Genomic DNA, 23,310 nt, shown 5'->3' with positions numbered 1-23,310 from the left:
GGGGCCCTTGCATTAATACTAAGTGCAAATATAATTTTTTTTCTAGTTATTTTGACTTCAGTGCTGAATTTTTTTTCTCCCACTATGTCAGCTTCATTGAACACAGTGAAATAATTTGTTAATACTCCCATTCAGGTCTTCAATATAAAACCAAAATACCCCTAGGACATATAGATGGTGTAGTATGGAAGACATGTTTTTCTTCAAACCATCATATTCTGCATTGTTTTCCAGAATAGCAATGCTTATTGTGTGGGTTGTTTGTTCATGTATTTGGACATTTATTCCTTAAGCTGCTTTGCTAACAGCTTTTCAGAATAAGAGAAAAAGTATTTTCTTCCAAGCAACCACAAAATCCCTCCTCAATGACAGTGTACCTTTAACATTAGTCCATCAACTCTAACATCAACATGTTCATCTGATTTTGAGTTGTCATTTAACTTGTACATGGCCATGAACTGAATAAGACTCTGTTTCAAATCCAACACAAACTGATTTAGCCACAGAATACTTCTCTCATCCAGGGTGAACTGTAAAGCATTCAGCTGGCCATACAAATTTGGACATGGAACTAAAAGAGAAAACAAAACAAAATCATGAGATTAAGTAAAATGTTTAGGGGTTGGTTTTGTTTTTAAAACAAACTAAGAAGTGCAGACTTACATTTTACTAGTATTTTACATCAGAGAAAGAATGCAAACCCACTCCTTTCGTCCCAAGGATACGTAAAGTGATGCTTCTTTCTCTCACTCCAAGCAAGTAACTGAATTTTTGAATGTAAAAGCTAGTATTAGACTAGAATGAAGTCTGAGGAGAGGGGGAGAATGTCCTCATTACAGAGGAAGGGCAGGACCAAGAAGATTTGCTGTCCTCAAGTCCCATCCCCAAGAAATCCATTGACATTTCTGTATATAAAACAGGGACAGCCCCATAAAGCATTAATAAACATAAGTCCAGTAGCATTTTGTTGCATCTTAGATACTACTGCAATAGTTTGAGCTCTTTTATGTAGCCATTGAGTTCTTTATCTAGCCAGACAGTGGAACTGCAGAAACAATATATGTATGCTGGAGAACGAATAATTTATGTGCCAGTAAAAATACTGTGAGTGTTTTCAGACTTAAAAAACATGTTTATAAAAAAAAAAATATTTATAGAAGTTTGCCAGAAGCAAGCACTATGGAAATGGAGTAGTGTTGTGTTTTTTCCATTTTAGAAAGTCATTACCTATTTCTAATTGTCAACTTGAAATCAGTATTAAGCTTCGTAAAGGTGAAAGTAACAGATAAAACTTATGGTTCAGTAAAAAAAAAGTCTTACTAGGAAAGTCCTTTCCATCTGGGTAGTAATATTCAGTGAATTCAATATGAATAGCTGGCATTTCTGGTGGAAGATAAAGTGACTTTTTATTGCAAGAGATCAGAGCTTTAGGGGAAGAACGACACTGGTCTGCTGTTGAAACCTGTAAGAGATAAAAGATTAATTTCATTAATACATTACATTGTTATGATTCATTAAGCACTTGTAGTTGCAAGGCACTGCCCCTAGTTCGGTAACATTCCACTGCTCTCAGATGCAGATCCCCAACTACATGAAGTGCTGACAATGAGAAACACCTAGTTGCCTTCTAGTAAGAAGCAATATGAATAGAAGTTTCACAAGAAAACTATATAGTATTAACAGTACCAGTTCCCCTTCCTTCATGTGAGGTGGGAGGCAGCAGGTCACTTTCCAAGGCATTTAGTAGAAGCCTAGAATGATCTGATATCTTTATTGCAAACACTACAGCTCCTGTAGAAGCAATTATGGTAGGACATGGTATATTTGCATACCATCTGTCCAAAAGGATCCCATATCTAGATGATAAGGGATAGATAAGCTAGATAAGCTTATTACACATGCGTTAGGAAGTCCTTAGGCTGTCATAAGGACAGATTCCAGTACATGGACCAACTCTCAACTGTATACTGCTATGCAAGGTGTTCAGCATGCATGTGGCAGAGATACATATTCTTGACTATGCCCGAAGGTCTACTTCACAGGAGACTCAAGACACTACAGAACAGTAATTCTCCATTTCTGTTTCCTTCCAATGTAAGTTAGGAAACAAAAAGAGAGATCACCTTTTGATATATGTGACCTTAAATTTCTTGTACACTAGTTTAAAAATTACGTTGTCAAAACAAAGCTCTTTCATCCAACACTTCGTAGGTCAGACTGCTAGATTGAAATTAGCCAAACTATTAATACTGAATGTATGATGATGTCTACTTGTATTAGTTTCACTGGAAATAATGAATATATAACCTTTACAAGCCTGCTTCACTCTATGTAGCTGTTTTCAAGCTGCAAACATCTCTGTATTAACACACAGAAAAACTCAAGTATTAACAGATCTATTTAGAAAAATAACTTTTTGCAAATTGTATAGAAATAATGACAATTAAAAGAATTGAAAATTTATTTGTGTAGGCAGGAGACAAGCATCTGAAGAGTAGAAGGCAAATGAAAACACCAACAGTACAAAATGATATTATAAAACACTTCAAACGCAGATGAAGGCTCCTGGCAGCAAACTGCAACCTCCCACTCTACCAGAAGTGATATATAGCAAAAAAGCATTGAAAATTGTAACAAGAGCAAGTAGAAGTCACAATGACTAAGGGTACACACTAAGCTTTTCTGTTAGGATCTGAACTTTACAGTAGTAAAACGAGGGTGTTGGCCTCTTCTCCCAAGTAACTAGCGATAGGACAAGAGGAAATGGCCTCAAGTTGTGCCAGGGGAGGTTTAGATTGGATATTAGGAAAAATTTCTTCACTGAGAGAGTGGTCAGGCATTGGAACAGGCTGCCCAGGGAGGTGGTGGAGTCACCATCTCTGGAAGTGTTCAAAAAACATGTGGATGTGGCACTTAAGGACATGGTTTAGGGGACATGGTGGTGCTGGATTAATGGTTGGACTTGATGATCTTGAAGGTCCTTTCTAACCTAGTGATTCTGCGATTCTGTATGGGTACAGTACTCCTCTACCACTACCATTCTGCCTTAGAGACATACTCCTTTTCTATTGCAGTTGCCTCCTATCTGCGCCAAAGGGTGAATCTGGACCATGACCAGCAACTAAGACTATTAACTCAAACAAATGGGGGTGGCAGAGTGGGGGGAAGAACGGTTAAGGTGCCTACTCAAAATACCACTGGGGGAGGAGGGGCTGAAGAAAAATTTTTAAAACTCTTAATTTAACATAAAAAAAAAAATCCATCTACTTTGAAAAGATAACAATAAGAAAAGCATGAGATACAAAACCACGTATTAAAGTATTGTGTACCTAACATAGCACAACGAAAACGTGAAATTCCAAATGTCAGGATTTGGGGAACAGTAGAATTTGGATCCAAAACATAATTGTGATAGGTTATCATCTAATACAAAGTCAATAAGAAAATATCCACCAATTTTAACAAAGAAGAAGCAGGCCCATAAAGGTCTAATCCAATAATGAATGGAAAGACTTCTATTAATTTCAATGGGCTTCAGAATTGTCCCTTAAAAACCATTGTTATGTAACAGCCAAGGGCTAAGTAGCCCCAGTTTTACTAACTTGAAGAAATGTACCTGATATATATTGAAATCTGCAAGTCTAACCACAATAGGACTAGACATCAGTTTGCCCTTTGGTTGTTGGGAAGATACAGAGGAAGCCCTAGATGTTCCTTTCGGTATCTGTTCCTTGCCTGTAGGAAAGAATAGTGATGGAATCATTGAAAAGAACAGTCTTTTTTAGAACAGTTTTAACATTTCATGGAATTAGAGCATTAGTGATGCAAAGTACCTGTTTGCAGGTTCTGAGGAGACACAGCAGGTGGTGATCTGGGAGGAGAATCTATGACCTGGTCCTTCACAGCCTGCTTAAGCAAGTCAACATTGCTTTTGAATTCATTTAATAATTCTTTGGCCCATCCACTTCTGGTTTTAGTGGCATCACTATAATGCATCCAGTGATTGCAGCTGTCTCCTACAAATAAGAAGAATAGGGAAAATATTAACTCATTTGAAAGTTTGCTGCTAATTGGATAACAAGTTTCCACTATTTCACAATTGTTCAAAATATAATCTCACTGCATGCTGTAATTGAACAGCATGGACACAAAATGGAACAAAATGGAACAACAATAGTTATAACAGACATTAAAACAGAAGTTATACATTACACAAAAACAAGTCTCACTGATTCACAAAATCACTCAGAAAACAATATAATATTGCCACCTGCCTTTTAACACCACTAACTAATGCTCAAAACATCATTGAATATTTCCAGTTCAGAGAAATTTGATGACACATTAATGCTAGAGGTGAGAACATGCAAAAAAAGTTTTATTGGGGGAAAAAAAAGTGAGAGCAAGTAGCAGAAAAATGTTCTCATGCTCACTTTTTCCAAGCTTATCTTTCCTGCCAGAACTGTGTCCTAAGAAGTTCCTGGTCCCTTTCCAGAAATGGAACTTTTTGTCTTGGCTCTCTAGCACCTTTATGGTACACAAACAAGAAGGTAAGTTCAATCAGTGCTGCAGCACACACAGCCTCAAAAATCAAGCCCACTGGAAATTCTTTTATTGCGAACATGTTTCTGTTGGTCAAACATTTAAACCTCTGGAAGAAATTGAGATCTCTTCAAACAGTCCCTGAAAAAACAGTTTACTAACCTGTTTGATAATAAGGATGCAGTACAAATAGCTTCTATCAAGCGGTACATCACTCTCTAAATACCAGCATGTAAAAACTTACTTTATTTGGGACTTAATGAGGTTTTGGATACTTACCCTGGAGATAAGTAGATATAGTTGCTATTAAAATAGGTAAATGGTTTGGGAAAAAATTGTGATTTCAAGTATAAATGCAAAGATTTCAGCACGGAAAAAACTTTAAGGAAGGGGCCTATCACACAAGACAACATTTTTCCCCACCCTCCAGCCTCACAGCTTTTTGATGGTTATTCACATCTTTCTAGCTAAGGAAGAAGAAAAAGGAACAGAGAAGAAAACAGAAAGAGAGCAAGAGAGCAAAGATACGTTCAATTCAAGTCCATGAAGCTGGAATTCTCCAAAACAGGGCTGAAGTGGGGTCACCCCAAGCACATGCACATATATTCTGAAGTACTTACAGGACAGCCACATTATAGGGAAAGCTGTCACATCCCTTCTGGGAAGTCAGTATGGGCAGGTCCCTCCCTGAAGTGCTTGCACACTAACACATGCAGCACGAGGAACATGTGGGAGCAGGAGGAATTAGAGATCTGCATGCAGTTGCAGGGCTATGATCTCACTGGGATCACAGAGACACACACACAACTGAAATGCTGCAAAGGATGGACACAGGCTCTTTGGGAAGCACAGGCCAAGAAGGCAAGGAGGGTGAGTTGCCCTTTCAGTGAGATCAGTGGGAACACATGGAGCTCTGCCTTGGGATGGATGATCAGCCAGCTGAACGCTTACAGGTCATGATTAGAGGGCAGACTGACATGGATGATGTTGTGGTGGATCTGTTACAGACCATCTGATTAGGAAGATGATGAGGCCCTCTTCAGACAACTGGAAGAAGTATCATGTTCACAGACCCTGGTCCTCATTAGGAACTTTAGCCACTCCAGTATCTACTGGAGGGACAACATAGCAAGACACAAGCAACCCATGCAGTTTCTGAAAGTGCATCGATGACCACCTCCTAACACAGGTTATCAAAGGGCCAGAGAGCACATGCTTCACTGGACCGATTCTTACAAAAAAGGAAGAAGTGGTCAGGGATGTGAAGGTCAGGGGCAGCCTTGGCTGCACTGACGGTAACATGGTGGAGTTCAGGATTCCAAGGTGAAGGAACAAGGCAAAAAGCTGAATGACACACAGGACTTCAAGAGAACAGGCTTCGGTCTGCTTGAAAGAACCTCATAGCCTATAACCCTGGCCAGAAGAGGGGTCCAGGAGAGCTGGCTGATGTTCAAGAATCACCTCCAAGCCAAAGAACAGCGCACCCTGAAAAGCGGGATATCTAGCAAAAGTGGAAGGAGGCCTGTGTGGACGAACCTGGAGCTCCAGACTAAATTCAAAGACAAAAAGCAAGAGTACAGGATGTGGAAACAGCATTGGGTTACCCAAAAACAATACAGAGGATGGTGTTAGAAATGCCAAAGCCTACCTGGAGTTCAATCTAATGAGGAACATTAAGGACAGCAAGAAAGGCTTTTACAGGTGTATCAGCAGCAAAAGGAAGAGTAGGAAAAGCTTGGGCTTGCTGCTGAATGGGACAGGGGACCTGGTGACAAACAACATGGAGAAAGCTGAGGTACTCAATGCCACCTTTGCCTCAGTCTTCACTGGTAACACTCGCCTTCAGAATTCCCAGGTCCTTGAGAATTTTGGGAAAGCCTGGAGCAAGGAAACCTTCCCCTCAGCAGAGAAGCATTAACTTAGGAAACATTTAAACAGATCCAGTCCATGGGACAGATCCTGATGAGATGCAAACAAGTGCTGAGAGCTGGCCAATGTCATGGGGAGGCCACTTTGAATTATCTTTGAAAGGTTATCACTGACCAGCAATCAGGAAAGGTTCCTGAGGACTGGAAGAAAGCAAATGTCATTCCTATCTTCAAGAAGGAGAATAAAAAGAATGACAGGCTGATCAGTCTCACCTCAAAGGAGGTACTGGAGGAAGGCAACAGAGAGCAACACAAGCAAATAATCCTGGAAACTATTTCAAAATACAATAAGGATAGGAAGATGATTGGGAGTACACATGCAGGGATTTATGATGGAGAAATCATGTCTGATGAATTTTATAGCATTCTACTATGAGATGACTTGCTTGATGGATGAGGGCAGAGCAGTGGATGTTCTTTACCTCAACTTTAACAATGCTTTCAACACTGTCTGTAACATGCTTAGTGACAAAACAATGGAATACTGAACAATGAAGTACTGACTAGGTAAGTACACAGTGAAGTGGACTGGAAACTGGTTAAACTGTTAGTCTTCAAGGATTGTAATCAGCAGCGTGAAGTCCAGCTGGAGGCAATCACCTGTGGTATAGCCACAGGGCCAATACTGGGGCCAATATATCTTCATTAATAACGTGGATGATGAGACAGAGTGCACCCTCAACAGCTTTGCAGATGGTACAGAACTAGGAGGAATGGTTGATACACCAGGTGGTTGTGCTACCATTCAGAGGGAGCTCAAAAGACTAGAAAAGTGACCCAACTGTAATCTCATGAATTTCAAAGGGAAATCGAAGTCCAGCACCTGGAGTACAGGCTAGAGGCCGACCAGCTGGGAAGCAGCTTTGCAGGGAAAAAACCAAACCACCACACAAAAAAAAACCCAAAACCCCACAAACCTGGAAACAGTAAGTTCAATATGAAACAGCAATTTGTCCTTGATACAAAGAAAGCCAACAGCACCTTGGGCTGCTTAGGAAAAGCACTGCCAGCAGGTCAAGGGAGGTGATCTGTGCCCTTTGCTCAACCCTGGTGAGACTACATCTGGAGTGCTCGGTCCAGTTCTGGGCTCCCCAGCACAAGGCAGCCATAGATTTACCAGAGTGAGTCCAGCCAATGGTCATAACAATACTTAAGAGACTGGAAGATCTTTCAAGAAAAGGCTGAGACAGCTGGGATCATTTAGGCTGGAGAAGAGAAGGCTCAGCAGGATCTTATCAATGTGTATAAATGACTGATGGGGGGAGTAAAGATGAGGGGGCCAAATTCTTCTCAGTGGTCCCCAGTGACAGGACAAAAGGCAATAAGCACAAGGTGAAATACAAGAAATGCCACTTAAACACTTCTTTTTAAAAAGAGCTTTTCTACTGTGAGGGTGGTTAAACACTGGACTAAGTTGCCCAGTGAGGTTGTAGAGTCTCCACCCTTGAAGCTATTCAAAACCTAACTGGAAAAATCCTGGGAAGCTAACTTTAACTGACATAAATTTAATCAGAGGGGTTGGACTAGACAATTTCCAGAGGTGCCTTCCATCCTCAACTATTCTACAATTCTACACATGGAGATGTCAGTTCCACATTTATCTGTGAAAAGTGAAGAGCAGGCCAGATTGTAACATGAAAACAATATTTTAGTGGAGCTAAAATCAGGGCTGGCACTGATGTTGCTACCATCTGAATTTATTGCTGGCTGCCCAGGAAGAAAATGCTTTCCAATTTCTCATATTGTCTCAGTGTATCAGCTTGATCAAGAATTTCCTGTGCTGCAAAATGTCCTGCAAGATGGCAAAGCAGCAGCTTTCTCTGATCATCATCCAGCAACACATCAGCTGCACAGATAATGGACCTGGATAAAAGCTTCTGTGAGCGCAGGTCTGGGAGGACTAGTAAAGCGATGGATTGCTGTGCAGACAGGTTTACAACACCCAGTAAGTCTAGCTAATGTTAGGGTTATCACAGTCAATGGACACACAACCTGCTTCACTCTTCTTAAGTACTATGAAAGGCTGTTGCTGGAAGGCTTGATTTTCAATAGATTAGGAATTTACCCTACAGCAATTGTGCCTCAGACTCCCTTTAGAGTCTTTCTGGGTGGGGTCTGTTACAAAAGCAAATAAACAAAAAAACCCACAAGAACCCAATCTGCGAAATAATTAATTGTTGAGGGCTTCTTCCCAAAAGATTAATCACCATTTTCAGGACGACTATACCAATAGAGCTAATTCTAAATATTCCATAGGACGGAGAGGTACAAAACCAGAAAACAATCTGGTAACAGTCACAGAAATATACAGCTTTTTCCTCCTTGCCCATTGCTACAGAGTATTAATACAGTGTTGTCCTTCAGTACGCAATATTGCAGAGCCACGACTTCAGGGTAGGAATGCTCTGCATATCAGGTGATAGCCTGATACAGCAGTATATAGAGGCATGATACCAACACTGTTAGAGAACTTTCAAGATTAATATGTGCTCCTTTTGAGTAAAGGAACTCTCTCTTCTGTGATGATAGTTTGCCTATAGAATTGCCATACCCTTTTCAAACAGTGAGAAGATGATGACCTCTTAAAGTGGAAAAAGAAACTTTCTAGCATGTTCCCTCCTGCTCCACACATACACCCTATTGGATCAAACACCACTACCTTTGGCAGTTTTTTTTCATAGCTTATTAGTGAGACCTAGATTTCTGCTACTTAAACATACTTGTACAGAACACCATTTAAGATTGCAGGAGAACATTACCTTTAGAGGCACCACCTTTGCTCTGCAAATGATCTTTTCCATCTCTGGTTTCATGTATTAAGAGTTATGTCCCATGTAGCCATTACCTAAAAGCACTCTCAGCGAGCTTCTAATGTACCCATCCAAGAGTCTACAGTGCATGGGTCAATCTGGCTAAGAATCCTTACAAAAGAAACAATCTATTTATTTCCCTGGTTTTCAACATCATCTCTAAGGAGAGCTCACAGAAATCATAGATAGATCAGACCCTCACTTAGACATAGTAGGAATCAGAAGTGACAGTAAATGAAAAACACAGCTGGGTCACAAGACAGGCATGTGTTAAACCTCTGTAACTTAAGGTCCCACTTTTATAGGACAGGACACCAATATCACAAATCTGAAATCATATTAGGTCAACCTATAGTAAGGAAAGAAAACTGTTTTTTCTTAAGCATATTCTTTTCTGTGGCTGTGTTTATTTGTTTTGTAGCAAAGCAAAATGTTTATTTGACCTACACTAAATTACATTTTTTAAGGTGCAAATACTATACTTGCTACTTATGAATGAAATAGATTGATATTACAGGATTCCATCTGCAACCATGAGTGATAAGAAGGACATGAGGCAAGCTACAGCTAATTCACACCTTTAATCTGTGTGGACAATCACTCTGAAATGACTGGTCTGTGTTAGTAAAAAGCAAAACAAAGCACAACCAAGCCCCCACCAACTAAAAGCCCCTCCACTGTACTGGATTGCCTTTGATCTGAAATTCAACAGCAAAACTATTTCACCTCTTCTAATTTTTTTAGATTTCTGAAAAAAAAAAATTACTAGAAATTATTTGTAAGAAATGTTTCTTTGGAAACTGCTAACATCTGTTTAACAACAATTCCTTAACAAAAGGCTATACAATTGGACCTCTACACACTGGGATTTTTATTTAGCAAAATAAAATAAAAACCAAAATACTGCTTAGAAATGGACATAAAATGATGGACTTCTATATGGAAAAATATCTAGCAGATTGACTCTTGCAAATATGCAGCTAGTGAATTCTCAATCCACCATACTGACTTCCTCTGTCAACACACAATTCTTTTCATGTCAGAAATGTGTAAACACCATTTTGTTGACCAAACAGAATGTGAAATGGAAAAGTGTTTGGCCTAAAATAGCTCATTCACAGAAATTAAATTGGTTCCCAGGTTATTGCTTTTGCTGTTTGTTTTTGCATATAGAAGGAAATAAAAAGGTGTGTATTTCAAATGCTTAGAACATTATTATCCAAGCTGTATACATATACGCACACAACACAAATTTTTTGGTATTCAAGCAAGATAGTTACATTCACAGGTGATTCACAAAATGCTCACTTTCATACCTGCTTTGTGAAATGGATAATAGTCCACTGTTAAATAGCTGAAGGAAAGCTGCATGGCCCCTCCTGTAACACGTCTATTTGAGTCTGTAAAATAAAACAACGCTCAAGTCTGCAGACACTGTATTTAGCATGGTAGTCCTCATGTTGCTGCATAGCTTTAAACACCTAACAGCTACTCTTTCCTCCCCTTTACTGGTTCTCCTTACAACCTCATTATCTTCCCTCAAAATTTTCATTCAGGTAGTCTTGACTGGTTTCTAAAGATCAGCTTGTAGAATTCCTTGTTCTGTACTCAGTCACTACTAGCAAACTGCATATTGTTTTAAATTCTATTAAAAAGTAAAGACAATTTTTTGAACACATATTACTGCAGTTTTTCTGAAAGAAAACTCACACTGAATATGATTATGATCAGTCATTTGAAGTCAATATTTAGTTTCAAGAATATTGTAAATATGATTTGGTTTATTTTATTTGACAAATATTATGGCAGTGAAGAGGTCTTCTGAGAATCCTCTATTCTGATTTTTCCACTGCTAAATTTAAACTTCATGGCCAAAAATAAAGGACCAATAAAGAGATCTCACTAAGAATGATAAATCCCAACTGCAGTAGATACACTGCATGTAAGGAAATACCTCTCCAGCCAGTGAACCTTGTGCTCTCCTGCTCTGCAAGTGTTTTCCCTAATCAAGGAAATACATTAGCTAAAACCTAAGTTTTTCATACTCTTTTCTTCATCAGACCTTGCATGCCTCAATATATTTTTCAGTGACTACCAGCTCCTTGGATATACATTGATATGTCATTCTCTTCTGATCACTTTTAACATGCATGAAAGAGGTGTCATTTCTCGTCTTTTTTTCTGATTCTAAATATGGCTATATGCAATAGACTACCATTTAAAGAAAAAAGTACAAGTATTACACACAAAATAAGGCCACAGAACACTTGTTCCATTCTTCCTATGTGCTGCAGAGTATACCAAATTCTCTAAATTAGTAACACAAAGAGGACTCCTCCTTTATTAGTCTGTATTTTATAAGCATAGTAAAGCAGATTGTATAGTGACCTTTTCAAGCCACAGTAATGTTGCCACTGCATTCTTCATAACCCAGTTAATATAAAAGAAAAAACCAGCAGGAACAGTCAGACTGGACAGAATCAGTTTGTAGAAGACAGGAAAACCACTGAAGCTACTAGCACTCTTAGCAGTTTTTATTGCATTTATTCTAAAATAATTACATTTAAAAATGAACTGTTGTCTTGATGGAGGCATATAGCTAATTTTAAATACGTCTACAGACACCGAAGACAATTCTGAATATTTCTCTAAAATAAAGACAGATTCTTGACTAACATTATTGTATTCCTCAAAATGTCTTGTAAAGATGATTATGGTTCACAGGCATGTTACTTTAAAAAAAAAAGTTACCTTTTTCTTTAGAATGGATATCATCACATATGTGTAGGTCCAAATGTGAAATTACTAAGTGATGAGAAGTCTCCTTAACATCAAAATCATTAAACAACTTTACTATTGCATCATTTTGATCAGGTGCTGCTGTTGTCTGGTGCGCTTTCACCTGCTGACAGCTGGGTGCAGGGGCAGAACTCTGAAAAAATATTTACTCATATCAATTTATAAAGTTTATCCTTCCTTTCAAGCATAAGCATCCTTTCACTTACTCAAAACATGCCTCTGAAATAATGAAAAATCTGCACCACCTTGGATTGTTACTGAGATTTAAGTGTGCTGTTTTAGAATAAAGCTAAACTAAGCTAATGGCTAGGTGTCACGAAGAGGCAATTCCAGTGCATTCCCCATTCTCCCCTTCCACTACACTTCTTTACATCCCTGTCACTTGCAGCACTGGTTTTCTAACTTCTGTTGCAAGCTGTTGAGGGAACTAAGCCAGCAGAAAACTATCAATTTTTTCTTGGACACATTTCTGCTAGTTTAGTTCCCCAAACTACTTCAGAGTAGCCAGTACCATGGAATTGGTGAGAAGCTAGTACAGGGAACTGAAGAATCAGGACCTCCTTGCTCAGTTACAGCTAACCACTTGATTGCGGTAGCTAAACCATCAAATCACATCATAAGTCATCAGGACCACAAGAACTGAACTCTCCATTACAGTACACTAGCTTTATTGTAAGAGATTCTATACAAATCACTTTATTCAAATCAGTCTTAGTACTAAATTATGTTTTATTTTTATAGGACTATCTTTTATCGGTGTATTTGTGCTGCTTCTTTACAGACAAGAAAAGGTCCCTCCCCCCAACACTCAAAGCCCAGTTAGCTGGTCTAGTCTGCTGTATGTGTTGAAAGAAGACGAAGATTTACCTAAGACTGTCTTACATGCAGCATCAATATCACATCTATGCCAGCAGAAATATATTAAAAGTAGAATTATTTTTCACTATATATTTCAGCAAGAGAGCTGCACGAAGGAAAGCTCTTACTAAAAGTTAGTACCATGAAAACAAATTGGACAAGCACTTTAAATCTATATCTATCCACACGTTAAGGTTACCTTATTTTATTTTTTTTTAATTCATAACCAGAAAATATATAGATACCAAATTCACTAAACAGCTAATCAACATAAGCAAATACAGAAGTCTAAATACTCTCTACATAGATAAAGAACTACAACTTTTTTCTTTCCTGCAATTAACATCAACACACAAAATCTTGTAAAATAAAGTCTATTTTACACTACTGTGATTCATTCCTGATGTAGTTTAAGATATAGAGCTGAATGAAACTGAGTAACTGAACGTTCTCTAAAATAAATTAACAAACACAACTAACCACACTGTATTTTTATTTTAGAGCATCTGGTAACGATATAGCAAGACAAACAATTAGCATACCTGTGTTGTTTCAGAAGCCAAGCTTTTTCTCTGTTCTGTTGATTTTTCTATGGCTTCACTAAGAGATTTGGCATACTGTACCATGGCTTTCAGCTGGGAATCAGTCAAAACCCATAGCAAATCATCCAGAATCAGAACCAGTTTTGATGCCACTACATTACAGTCCTTTAACTGTAGAATAATAATTTAAACAAGTTAAACAGGTCCATTTAAATACCGACATTTCTTACATCAAATACAAGGAAAAAAAAAGCTGAAAGCAAAACCACACTTCCAAAAAAACAAATTTTTTCCACATAAATAACAAACATATGTTTCATTTTAAACTGTATTCCTGTCACTAATTGAAAAGTACCAAACATATAGTATATTTATGCCTCACTTGTTATTTGTTTGGCATGCATTGGTTATTAAACCGATGCTTTTCTCTAAATGTAAGTAATGAAAATATTGCCTGAATCTAGAGAGGTGAGACAACATGCATCATCATAAACAAAGCTCTGCAGATCAAACAATTTCATTAGCAGAACCCCTGCAAGGTCTTAATCTTCAAATTCTGGCTGCAATATATTTTGTAAACTCTACAGTCTTACTTATTACATGTTATTAAAAGTTTAGTTCAAGGAATTCTACATTTTACATGGTCTAAATTTAAAATCTTTACTATGTGCACGTATGCATTAAAAGCAGGAGTTAAAAATGAATTCATAACATAATAAAAGATTTCAAACTTTTCAAGTTTACCCGTCTTTTAAGCGTGACCCTAATTTTTGATTGGTTAGTAATCAGACGAACTGGAGCACTCATGATTTCATGCTTAGAACTCTGGATTGCATCTGCTTCTATTCTGATCATCTGCCAGTTAATTTCTTTAAAAGTTAAAACCTTTAAAGAGAGAGAAAAAGAGAAACACACCTTCATGCAATATGACAGTTTACTTGCACCTAAGCATGTACATGTCTATGTACATATCTGTACATATATACACACACACTCACACGTAACCTTCATGCAGAGCCATATGAACAGAACAAATACAAGTCACCTGTTATTCCCTCAACACGTATCGGGAAGTAAAGCCCTGATCCTTCTCTCTACCTCCAGAATATCACCAAAATGTTAAGCTAGTTCCAAGCAGACAGCGGTAAAAAGCAGCATTTAAAATATTCAGAAGACGACAAAGGTCACAATGATTGCCTTCTAGGTTGCTTTTGGTAGAGGAAAAAAAAAGAAGATTGTGTAGTTTAGTGTCAAAATGCTAAATCCTAGTATATAGGAAAAGAGCAGGGAGGGAAGCAAAGCTACAGGATGAGAAAGGTTTTTAAAGTGTTTTATTTCAGTTAAAAGAGAAAGTTAAACATTGAGCACATTGTATGCCATATAGACCCCACAAGCTTTGAATCCATTACATGGATTTCTAGAAGACACAGCAAGCAAATGTTAGAGTAATGATACGTGACCAAATACAGCTGCGTAATGAAAATCAGCTATGGGAAAATGAGTGACTGTCCAGCAGCAGCAGCATGGAGAAGATCAAATGAATAGGACATCAAGATACTATTACATTAATACATTAATACTAGTTTCCTCTAAAACTCCTTCCTACATTACTCTGTGAAGAAAAAAAGATGAGCTAAGGGGAAAATGGAAGAGGGAAGAGTTTGTCTGGTATGTGTCTTATTTTTCATCTGTCATTATCCTCTTGTCAGTTTAAAAACAGTACAGCCTATGTCCTGCAAATATAAGCAAAGACTTCAGTAAAACATTCCCAGTGTGCTTCGGAATGAGGCACACACAATGAAGAAAGCAACACGGAAAGGCACAGTGCAAAGCAGTCAGAAAAATACCATTTGCAGAAAAGCAGAGTACCTACCCTCCGCATCCAGGAGATGCAGTGCAAATGGAAGCTTCTAAAAAAACCTCTAAGGAGATGCCTTTAAGAGTGTAGCTACAGTGTAAAGCTAGAAGTTTACTCCCTTAAAATGTAGCTTGACACATTACTTTATAGTACAGTATTGGTTTTGTTTTTTCACCTTTTCATGCCGTTTACTACATGACAAACAACTACATTTTCTAGAAATATGTGTTTCCAGAACTCACTGCACTAAAAGCAACACTCCTAAAGGAAAGTTCTCTTGTGTATGGGGCCACTAGTCAGAATCAAATTCTTCCTAAAAAGCAAAAAATAAAAAAATATGGCCATAAAAAAATCCACCTAGTCAAACTTTAGACTTCATTAACACATGCGCATTAGCATACAGATAAGCTGCAAGAAAGGCAAACTGTCAGAAAAATAGTTTTCAATTCATTATTTTTGTGGTATTTTTAAAAAACATTCTCTTGGGGTTTCTTTCCCCTCAGTAAACTCTGTTCTGGAATAATCTTCTCTAAATAGGCAAACATGGGCAAAATTTGAAACACCTAATTATCCAAGGCCAGACGAATGCTAATATAAGTCTTTCTCAATACAACATACAATATTTAGAATCAACCTTGCACTCAGTACATATTTTACTTTGGTTACATGGGAAAAAGCAAAAGAACAATGTACACCTATCTACGACTTCCATGTCAAGTTCTCCCAGACAGTAGAAAAGGATACGCTTTACTGCTATTGCCTCTTTTGTATACATATGATTTAGCTATTCCAAGAAAAATATTTAATTATTGCATAGGAATTTTCTTAAAATTCAGTTAAAACTGCTTAAAGAAAAAAACCCCTTATTAGGCAATCCCTCACAAGCAAATAAATAACCACTTAAAGCTTTAAAAATAATAAAAATAATAATTAAAAAACCTAGCACAACACCTTATCCTTCCACATTTAATATACCATCCCTTTTTCTTTCAGTACTCGTCAAGTCTGGTCTAGTTTGCATTTTAAAATGGTCACAACCTTGGAGAACATAAGAGGGGAACAGTACGTATGCTTGCCCCAGTCTTCGTTCTTCCCTAAGCATCCACTCTGGCCACTGCTAGAGACATGACATTTGATCTGACTCACATCCACCATTTTTACATCCTTGTGTTCCTAGAGGACAGCTGAAATTACTCAGCACAGAATGTCTCCATTCGCAGAAACAGCATGCTTCCTAGACCGTATAAGGTTGCACTTCAACCTCCTCCTCCTTTACCACAAAAACAAGAAAAAAAGAGTTAACAAAAGATAGTATTTACCTCTCCACGTTGAGCTTCCTGTATTCTGGTAAATCTGAGGTCAGCATGTTCCCAGTTTGCGTTTACACTATATATTCTCAGCTGGGAAAGTTCAAATGAAGCATTAAAGGCTTTCGCGCCAATCCTTATTATAATGGAGTTCACAGAAACTGAAATGCCTTCCACCACTTTTTCAGCAAAGCCATATTCACTAAAAAGTGAAATGCCAACATATTAAATACACACCTAATGGAAGGGCACAGAATTAAACTTATTAAACAACTGAAATACAACATGAAACAAACCATAAAATAAGTTCCTAATGTATTCTCCAGTCATGAATTTTTGTTCAGTATACTTGATCTAGTTTACAATAATTTCCACCCTATGATCCTAATCTCAAAATAGTCATTAAAGAACATATTTTGGACCAAGATCCATCTCCATGAAGTATAAAAATTACTGCAATTTTTCCATGATAAGTATTTTATACATATAAATAAATGTATAAAAATAAAATATATATTATATGTAAGAATAAGTCTACAGCATTACGTAGACATACTCTTCTTTAGGTATACATAAGGAATAATGCATGTCAAATTAATTAGATAGTTCCAATCTGGTTATCGCTAAGTTATTCCATCCATTAAAACTAATATCTTTCATAGATGCAAAATATAGTAAAAGGTATAAAGAATTTGCTTTGTTTCATTCTATAAAAGAAAGGCATCCTAAATGGTGGTTACATTTCTATACCAAATTAACACGCATTCCAGTATTAAAAATGATAAAGCAGTTACCATTAATTTTTTACTAAAAATCTTATGTGTTCTGAATGTTTAATTAGTGAATGGAAAATTGTATTTTAAATATTCTTTTAACATCTAAAACTTTTTGCCTTTGGGTTTATCTTTTCCTGCTTGTTTTAAAAGTACAGTTTATGTGGTTTGTCATTCCTTTTCCTTTTTATAACTTTCATCCTACACAGAATCTCTATGGCAATGATTTTCAAGCTGTACCCTAGGAGATGTAGAGGCCCATGGACTACTTCTACGTATTATGCATGAGTTAAAATAAGAAATGCAATTGTACCAGCAAATTCATTCCTCTGTATATGGGTCCTTATGCCCACTGAAAAATGTTTTGGGTCCATAAAAAGGAAATCATTGGGGGTAGGGGTTGTGAGGATGGAGATCACGGAGGCAATGCTATACTGTCCCACCAAACTACTTGATTTTTGAGCTATATAGCGTGCATGAAATCTTTTAGTAAGATCTGGCTGTTACAATAAAGGAAACAGAACTTATAAATACCCCACTAACAAATAGCCCTTAATACTGTTTTTTAGACCAAACAAAGGAAAAATAAAAATTAAAAAAACACCCCAACATTATAGATATTTTCCAAATAGATTGAAGGCAAGGTATCTTTAATTTTCATAAAACATAATATTAATTAAACTTGGTAAATTTTTGATGCAGTAGTTGCACCCATATGAAACATGCCTAGGAAGCTCCAACACATAGTTCAGACATTCTTTCCAGGCTTGGGTCTGGACAGTTCCATTATCACTATACTTATGAAACTCCACCACAAGTAATAAAACAAAATTTTGGAGAGATGGAAATGGCAAGATGCCACCCTATATACTTTTGAAAATTCACAGGGGATCCAAATGTTTCATAGTCATCCAAAATGAGAATTTAAACGTGTTTGGATCAATTACATCTAAATATCATCACCAACCTCTGTCCAGATGCAGTTGCTATAGGAGAGGGTCCATTAGGGGCACGTGGCTCTTCACATGTGCTCATTTCCATAACAACTTTATCCAAGGACTTGAAAAACAAAACAAAACAAAAAATTGGAGAGGTAACAAAGTAAATAGATGACATATAATGAACAAAAACCAACCAACCAAAAAAAAAAAACCAAACAACCACTTGACAACTTTTTCTAACATACATAAAACATTTCTTACCATGTCAATTTTCCCATAAACTTTTGTAATGTGCCAGACTTACCTTTTTTTAATTTGTTCATATAAATCTTTACATTTTGTGAATTCTAACAGACCTTCCCAGTCAAATATTGGATTACAGAATTCTTGATCCCTAAGTATTATTTATCAATCACACACATTTTCAAAAACTGCATTTCGAAAAGGGCATGATTTAATGCATGCTTATCTGGGTTTTCTTCCTATTCTTCCTATATTTTCCTTCAGGGAAATACTTAATACCTCCCAAGTTTTCTAAATGGTTCAATAAGTTCAGAAAATTTAAATGGAAAATATTTGAAACTAGTCCACTAAAATTGGTGATAGCAGATGAAGTTCTGCGCTGCATCTTTAAAACAAAATCTGAATATATATACTATATACACATATGAGTGCATATGCACTCTTGTGTGTGTATATGAATCTTCAGCAGATCTAGTAAAACAAGTAATTTCTGAAAAGATATATTCTAGTATAATTTGCAACACACCATATTGTAGTAAAATTGTATGCTATTATTGTATTCTTCGTACTTGAGGTGGGACCCTTACAAAAGATACTGGGAATTAAGAGAATTCCTAAGTCTCATTCCTAAATCCTATTTTAACTGAAGGCTATATTTAAATAGCAGAACTGTAACACACATTATAAATAATGCATACTAACAGGGGGATGAACAGAATGGGAACAAACCAAATGCAAAACCTTATTCCCAGCAAGTGAATAAATCCAAGAATCTCCTAACTTACAATATTTGTGACCTAAGTTTAACATACAACCTGGGAACGCTCTTAATTTAAGGCTTATGGTTCTGAAATTTTGTCCCGCTGGAAGCTCATTCAAAACACAACCGCTAATATTACTTCCCTATCTAGTTCTGACTTTATACCACCCCTTCCGAATTCCTCCATTTACCCTCTCTCAGGGCAGACAAACCACACTAAAAAGCTCTGTCCTCAGTTTTAGATTTTTCATGATTCAACCTGCCCTATCTACTGGACTTTATTATCATATTGTGTTAATTGTGCCTGTCTTGATAATCCACTTGCTCCACAAACACTTCTTTGTGCTACTCTTATCCATGAAATGCCCTTACTACTACCTAGAAATTCATAAACTCTCTACTCTGGATTTATTTATAATTCACTACCTTTTGATGGTTACAGGGAAGCATTAGCTGTTAACAGTAAATTTGACTACTCAAATTATTTTCTCAGCTGTCTCAATGAACAAACTTGCCTCGGAAAATGACAACAGAGGAAAAAACAAGAAAAAAACCAATCCCTTAGTTTGAGGATGGTGGGGGGAAGTCCAGATTTCTCCTGGTTACCCTAACATTTCTGGATGTTTGACCATTCTTTTAAGGTTTCTTAAATTAAGACTTCTAGAACAACTTCCCTCACCACAATTTTCCTTCACCACCTACTTTGCACTAGTGCAAAGAACAGTAGGGCAGTGATTTAAGGAGGTTGAGTAATAAAAATAGGAGTTAATGAAGAACATCTGGATGTAGATATCTGTCTATTCTTTTCTCACTTGCAACACTGTACATTGATAGAGGAAAAACTGCTGCATAGCATCCTTGGGTCTCCAAAGCACTCGTCAAAATTATATTGTTTATCATATAGAAACAGAAATTGATTATGAACAAAGGTAACTTAGTATTTGCCACTGTGTTAACAGACAGATTTTCACAAAGGGCAACTCAGCTCAATGAAAGTACCTTTGGTTAGACAAGTGGGTTCTAGTTATTTCTTAAAGCTATGCAGAGGATGCTATTCCAATTTAATTAAACTCTCAGTAGCAAGAATAAACCCACCAAAATAGTGGGAGTTCAATGATGTAATAAAGGGCTGAAGTTGGACACTTAGGCCATTGACTTCACGTTCCTTTAGAAGTCAAAAAGGCTGTTGTACAGTCTACCATTGAAGAGTGAACTTTTGTTATCAATTTAATGCACTTGTTCAGGAAAGCTTTATGTAAAAAAAATGTGACCTTGAAAGTTATCTTAGCCTCAAAGATTGCTAATGTAAGTTCAATAGGAGCAAAGCACACAATCAGGCCCTGCTACCGTAGGTCAAAGTATGTAATCTTTTAAGAATAGCATGGCTTAAACTGATTTCCTAATTTGGCAGTTGCATCTTACAGTCAAGAGGCTGAATCATCCCACCTCAGCATTACCACACTTCAAGCCCTGCGTGTCAGGAAGAAGCGGTACAGATATTAGTACATTACAACTGGGTCACTAGCAAATGCATAAAGTATTTAAAACAACATGCCTTTCCCAAGTCTGATTCAGGACTAAGGAATTACAAGGACATTCGGGAATTCACTGCAAGACTGGGAAGCATGACAGTTAAAGGAATATTCATTCCTAAGTAAACACACTAAAGAAAGTTTAGCCATCATCAAGCAAATAATTTCTTGTGCCACCACATTTCTTAGTATACTTAAGAACAAAATTAAACAAATACAAGAATTAGCATTACTTCTAATTGTTGTTGAGTCCTATGCACACATTTTACATCCTATTTATAACTAGGATGAATCCTAGGCTATCACAGAAACCCTGTAAATGTTATGTTATCAAACCTGCTATAACTGAAATCATTAAATAGAGTACAGATGTAGACTAGAAAAGTCCTTAGAAAAGATGGCTCCAAAAGACAGGCAGGAACTTGTAAAAGGGTTAGATGGACAAATAACTACCCTTCAGGTGAACCCAAATTAAGATGTAATAACTGAAGAACTTGACAGAAATTAGCTAATAGTCAAACATTATAGGGATGATGTCTAAAGCCATAGATTAAGAAAACAAACCTGCCAACAAAAACATTAACGTATTTTGTCTTCATCTGTCACTACCCAGAGGACACTTAGTAAAGACCCGTTAATGTTTCATTTATTTCTAAAGTCAAGGCTAGAGACCTACATAAATATGTGAGAGAAATTTGGCTACATGGAGTATATTTAAGAGTTGATCTCAGAACTCACCAAAGAGATGGGATGTGTTTTCAATTTTGTCCATGGTATCTGCAAGGGAAAACATTATTCTAAAGTAAAGTAATTATTAAAACCACAGTAAAATAAAGCACTTGTTTAGAATGTGTTTTATGTATACAAATTATATTTGTAACTCCTGAACTCAGAATAATATTACTTTGAAAATATCAAGTTTATCTGAAAATACTGTACAGTAAATTTATACACACACAAACATTTATTTTAGGTGTTAAAAACAGGACTTCAAAATCTACTCATCACTGAGCAGAAAACAGAGGAACAAAATAGAATCTGTCTCTTTAATATTGAGTTGTCAAGCATCAGAAAAAGCAACAGTGACTTCCACATTCTTTTCTGTAAAAGGAAAGAAAATCCACATTTGCTCTGTGGGCCTACAAGTAATTGGATGCTTGCAACAAAGCACCAAGTTCACTGCATTCAGAAAAATCAGGACAATCACCCATTAAGAAAAAAAAAAAAGAAAAAAAACCATGAAAGACTGAAGAGGTGCCAAAGTTTGAACAGATCATAACTTCTGTCAAAAACAAGCCATAGCTTCATTCTGTACTCTCATATTAGTATAATCTAGGAAAGATGATATACATTGCTTCAATTCTTAGCAGCCACAAGGACAAAAAAAAGCAATGTTTATTAGATTTAGAGGGTTTCCACATTACCCACAGAGACCAAAATCCCTCAGAAAGATATTTCTGGAAATAGGAAAAGAACAAGAGGGAAAGCAAGAGAAAGAGAAGGGTGCAGAGAAGAAATAACACATAAAAAAAGAGAATAATAAATCATTATACTAAACTAGTTACCATAGGTAAATACAAGGTTTTACCTCTAGCTCTATTTCAGAACATGCATGAATAAATTCTACTCAGAATGAAAAAAAAAATTAAAAGTATCACTGCTTATTTTCATAATTTCCATACGTATTTCATGTCATCACATGAGAACAAAAATTAGTAAGAAATTATTGCCGGTAACATCTTATTTTATCAAGAACTCATCACAATTTTCTATTAATACAAAGTAGCTTGAAAGTTTACAGAGAGAGAAGGAAAAAAAGAAAGATTTGGCTAATTACCATTCCAACACAATAAAATACTCACCCTAATGGATGCTTTATTGCAAAAGACCTTGTTTATAGCAAGCCATGTTGGAAGGTCCAGCATGTTCTGAAGCACCTCTTGATCCAGTTCTAAATTGGTCAGCTGACCTTCCCCCTTCAATGTGCTCAGGTTGATCTTGTCAGGTGACAGATTTTTGGTGAACCTAAAAACAAATGTGCACCTGAAGTAAATGCGTATAAAGCAATCAGAGCTGTCCCACATATAGGTGACAATTTAACTTAAAGCAATGGTCTGGGAGTGAGGAAATAGTCTTAGGATCTCAGGTACAACTTCACCCTGAAAAGAAACGGTACCACAGAATTGTTTTGTCCCTCTAATTTTTGCATCTCAATTCCATTTACAAATCCATAAACAAAATTAAATATATTATGAGGTATCTTCTAATTTGTCCATCACCCAAAATCACAAATCCTTGATTCAAAGTATTTAACTACTTATTTTAAAATATATAAGGAAGAAGCGAATCTATTTCACTCTTCTTTAGTTTTTTCAAAAGGAGAAAAAAAAAAATCCCAAGCCTCTACAACTTACATT

The 23,310-nt window shown here is 36.7% G+C and overlaps 1 protein-coding gene across 1 annotated transcript in view; it reads right to left on the bottom strand.

Moving 5' to 3' along the window:
• The window catches only part of UHRF1BP1L (UHRF1 binding protein 1-like), a gene marked incomplete at its 5' end in the record, with an annotated part of 28,205 nt that extends 5,287 nt beyond the window's left edge, over positions 1–22,918 (bottom strand). Inside the window, 12 exons of the mRNA XM_010289171.1 lie at positions 378–571; positions 1,321–1,462; positions 3,617–3,735; positions 3,834–4,016; positions 10,597–10,680; positions 12,032–12,212; positions 13,480–13,650; positions 14,224–14,364; positions 16,657–16,846; positions 18,385–18,476; positions 21,632–21,670; positions 22,756–22,918. Of these exons, the coding sequence (XP_010287473.1) occupies positions 378–571; positions 1,321–1,462; positions 3,617–3,735; positions 3,834–4,016; positions 10,597–10,680; positions 12,032–12,212; positions 13,480–13,650; positions 14,224–14,364; positions 16,657–16,846; positions 18,385–18,476; positions 21,632–21,670; positions 22,756–22,918 (1,699 nt within the window). The remainder of the gene's footprint in view (positions 1–377; positions 572–1,320; positions 1,463–3,616; positions 3,736–3,833; positions 4,017–10,596; positions 10,681–12,031; positions 12,213–13,479; positions 13,651–14,223; positions 14,365–16,656; positions 16,847–18,384; positions 18,477–21,631; positions 21,671–22,755) is intronic.
• Between the last annotated feature and the right edge of the window lie 392 nt (positions 22,919–23,310).

This window comes from Phaethon lepturus, unplaced genomic scaffold, assembly GCF_000687285.1.
Source record: "Phaethon lepturus isolate BGI_N335 unplaced genomic scaffold, ASM68728v1 scaffold26636, whole genome shotgun sequence".
In the NCBI taxonomy this organism is placed as follows: domain Eukaryota; kingdom Metazoa; phylum Chordata; class Aves; order Phaethontiformes; family Phaethontidae; genus Phaethon; species Phaethon lepturus.
This window is presented reverse-complemented; position numbering and strand designations above follow the sequence as displayed.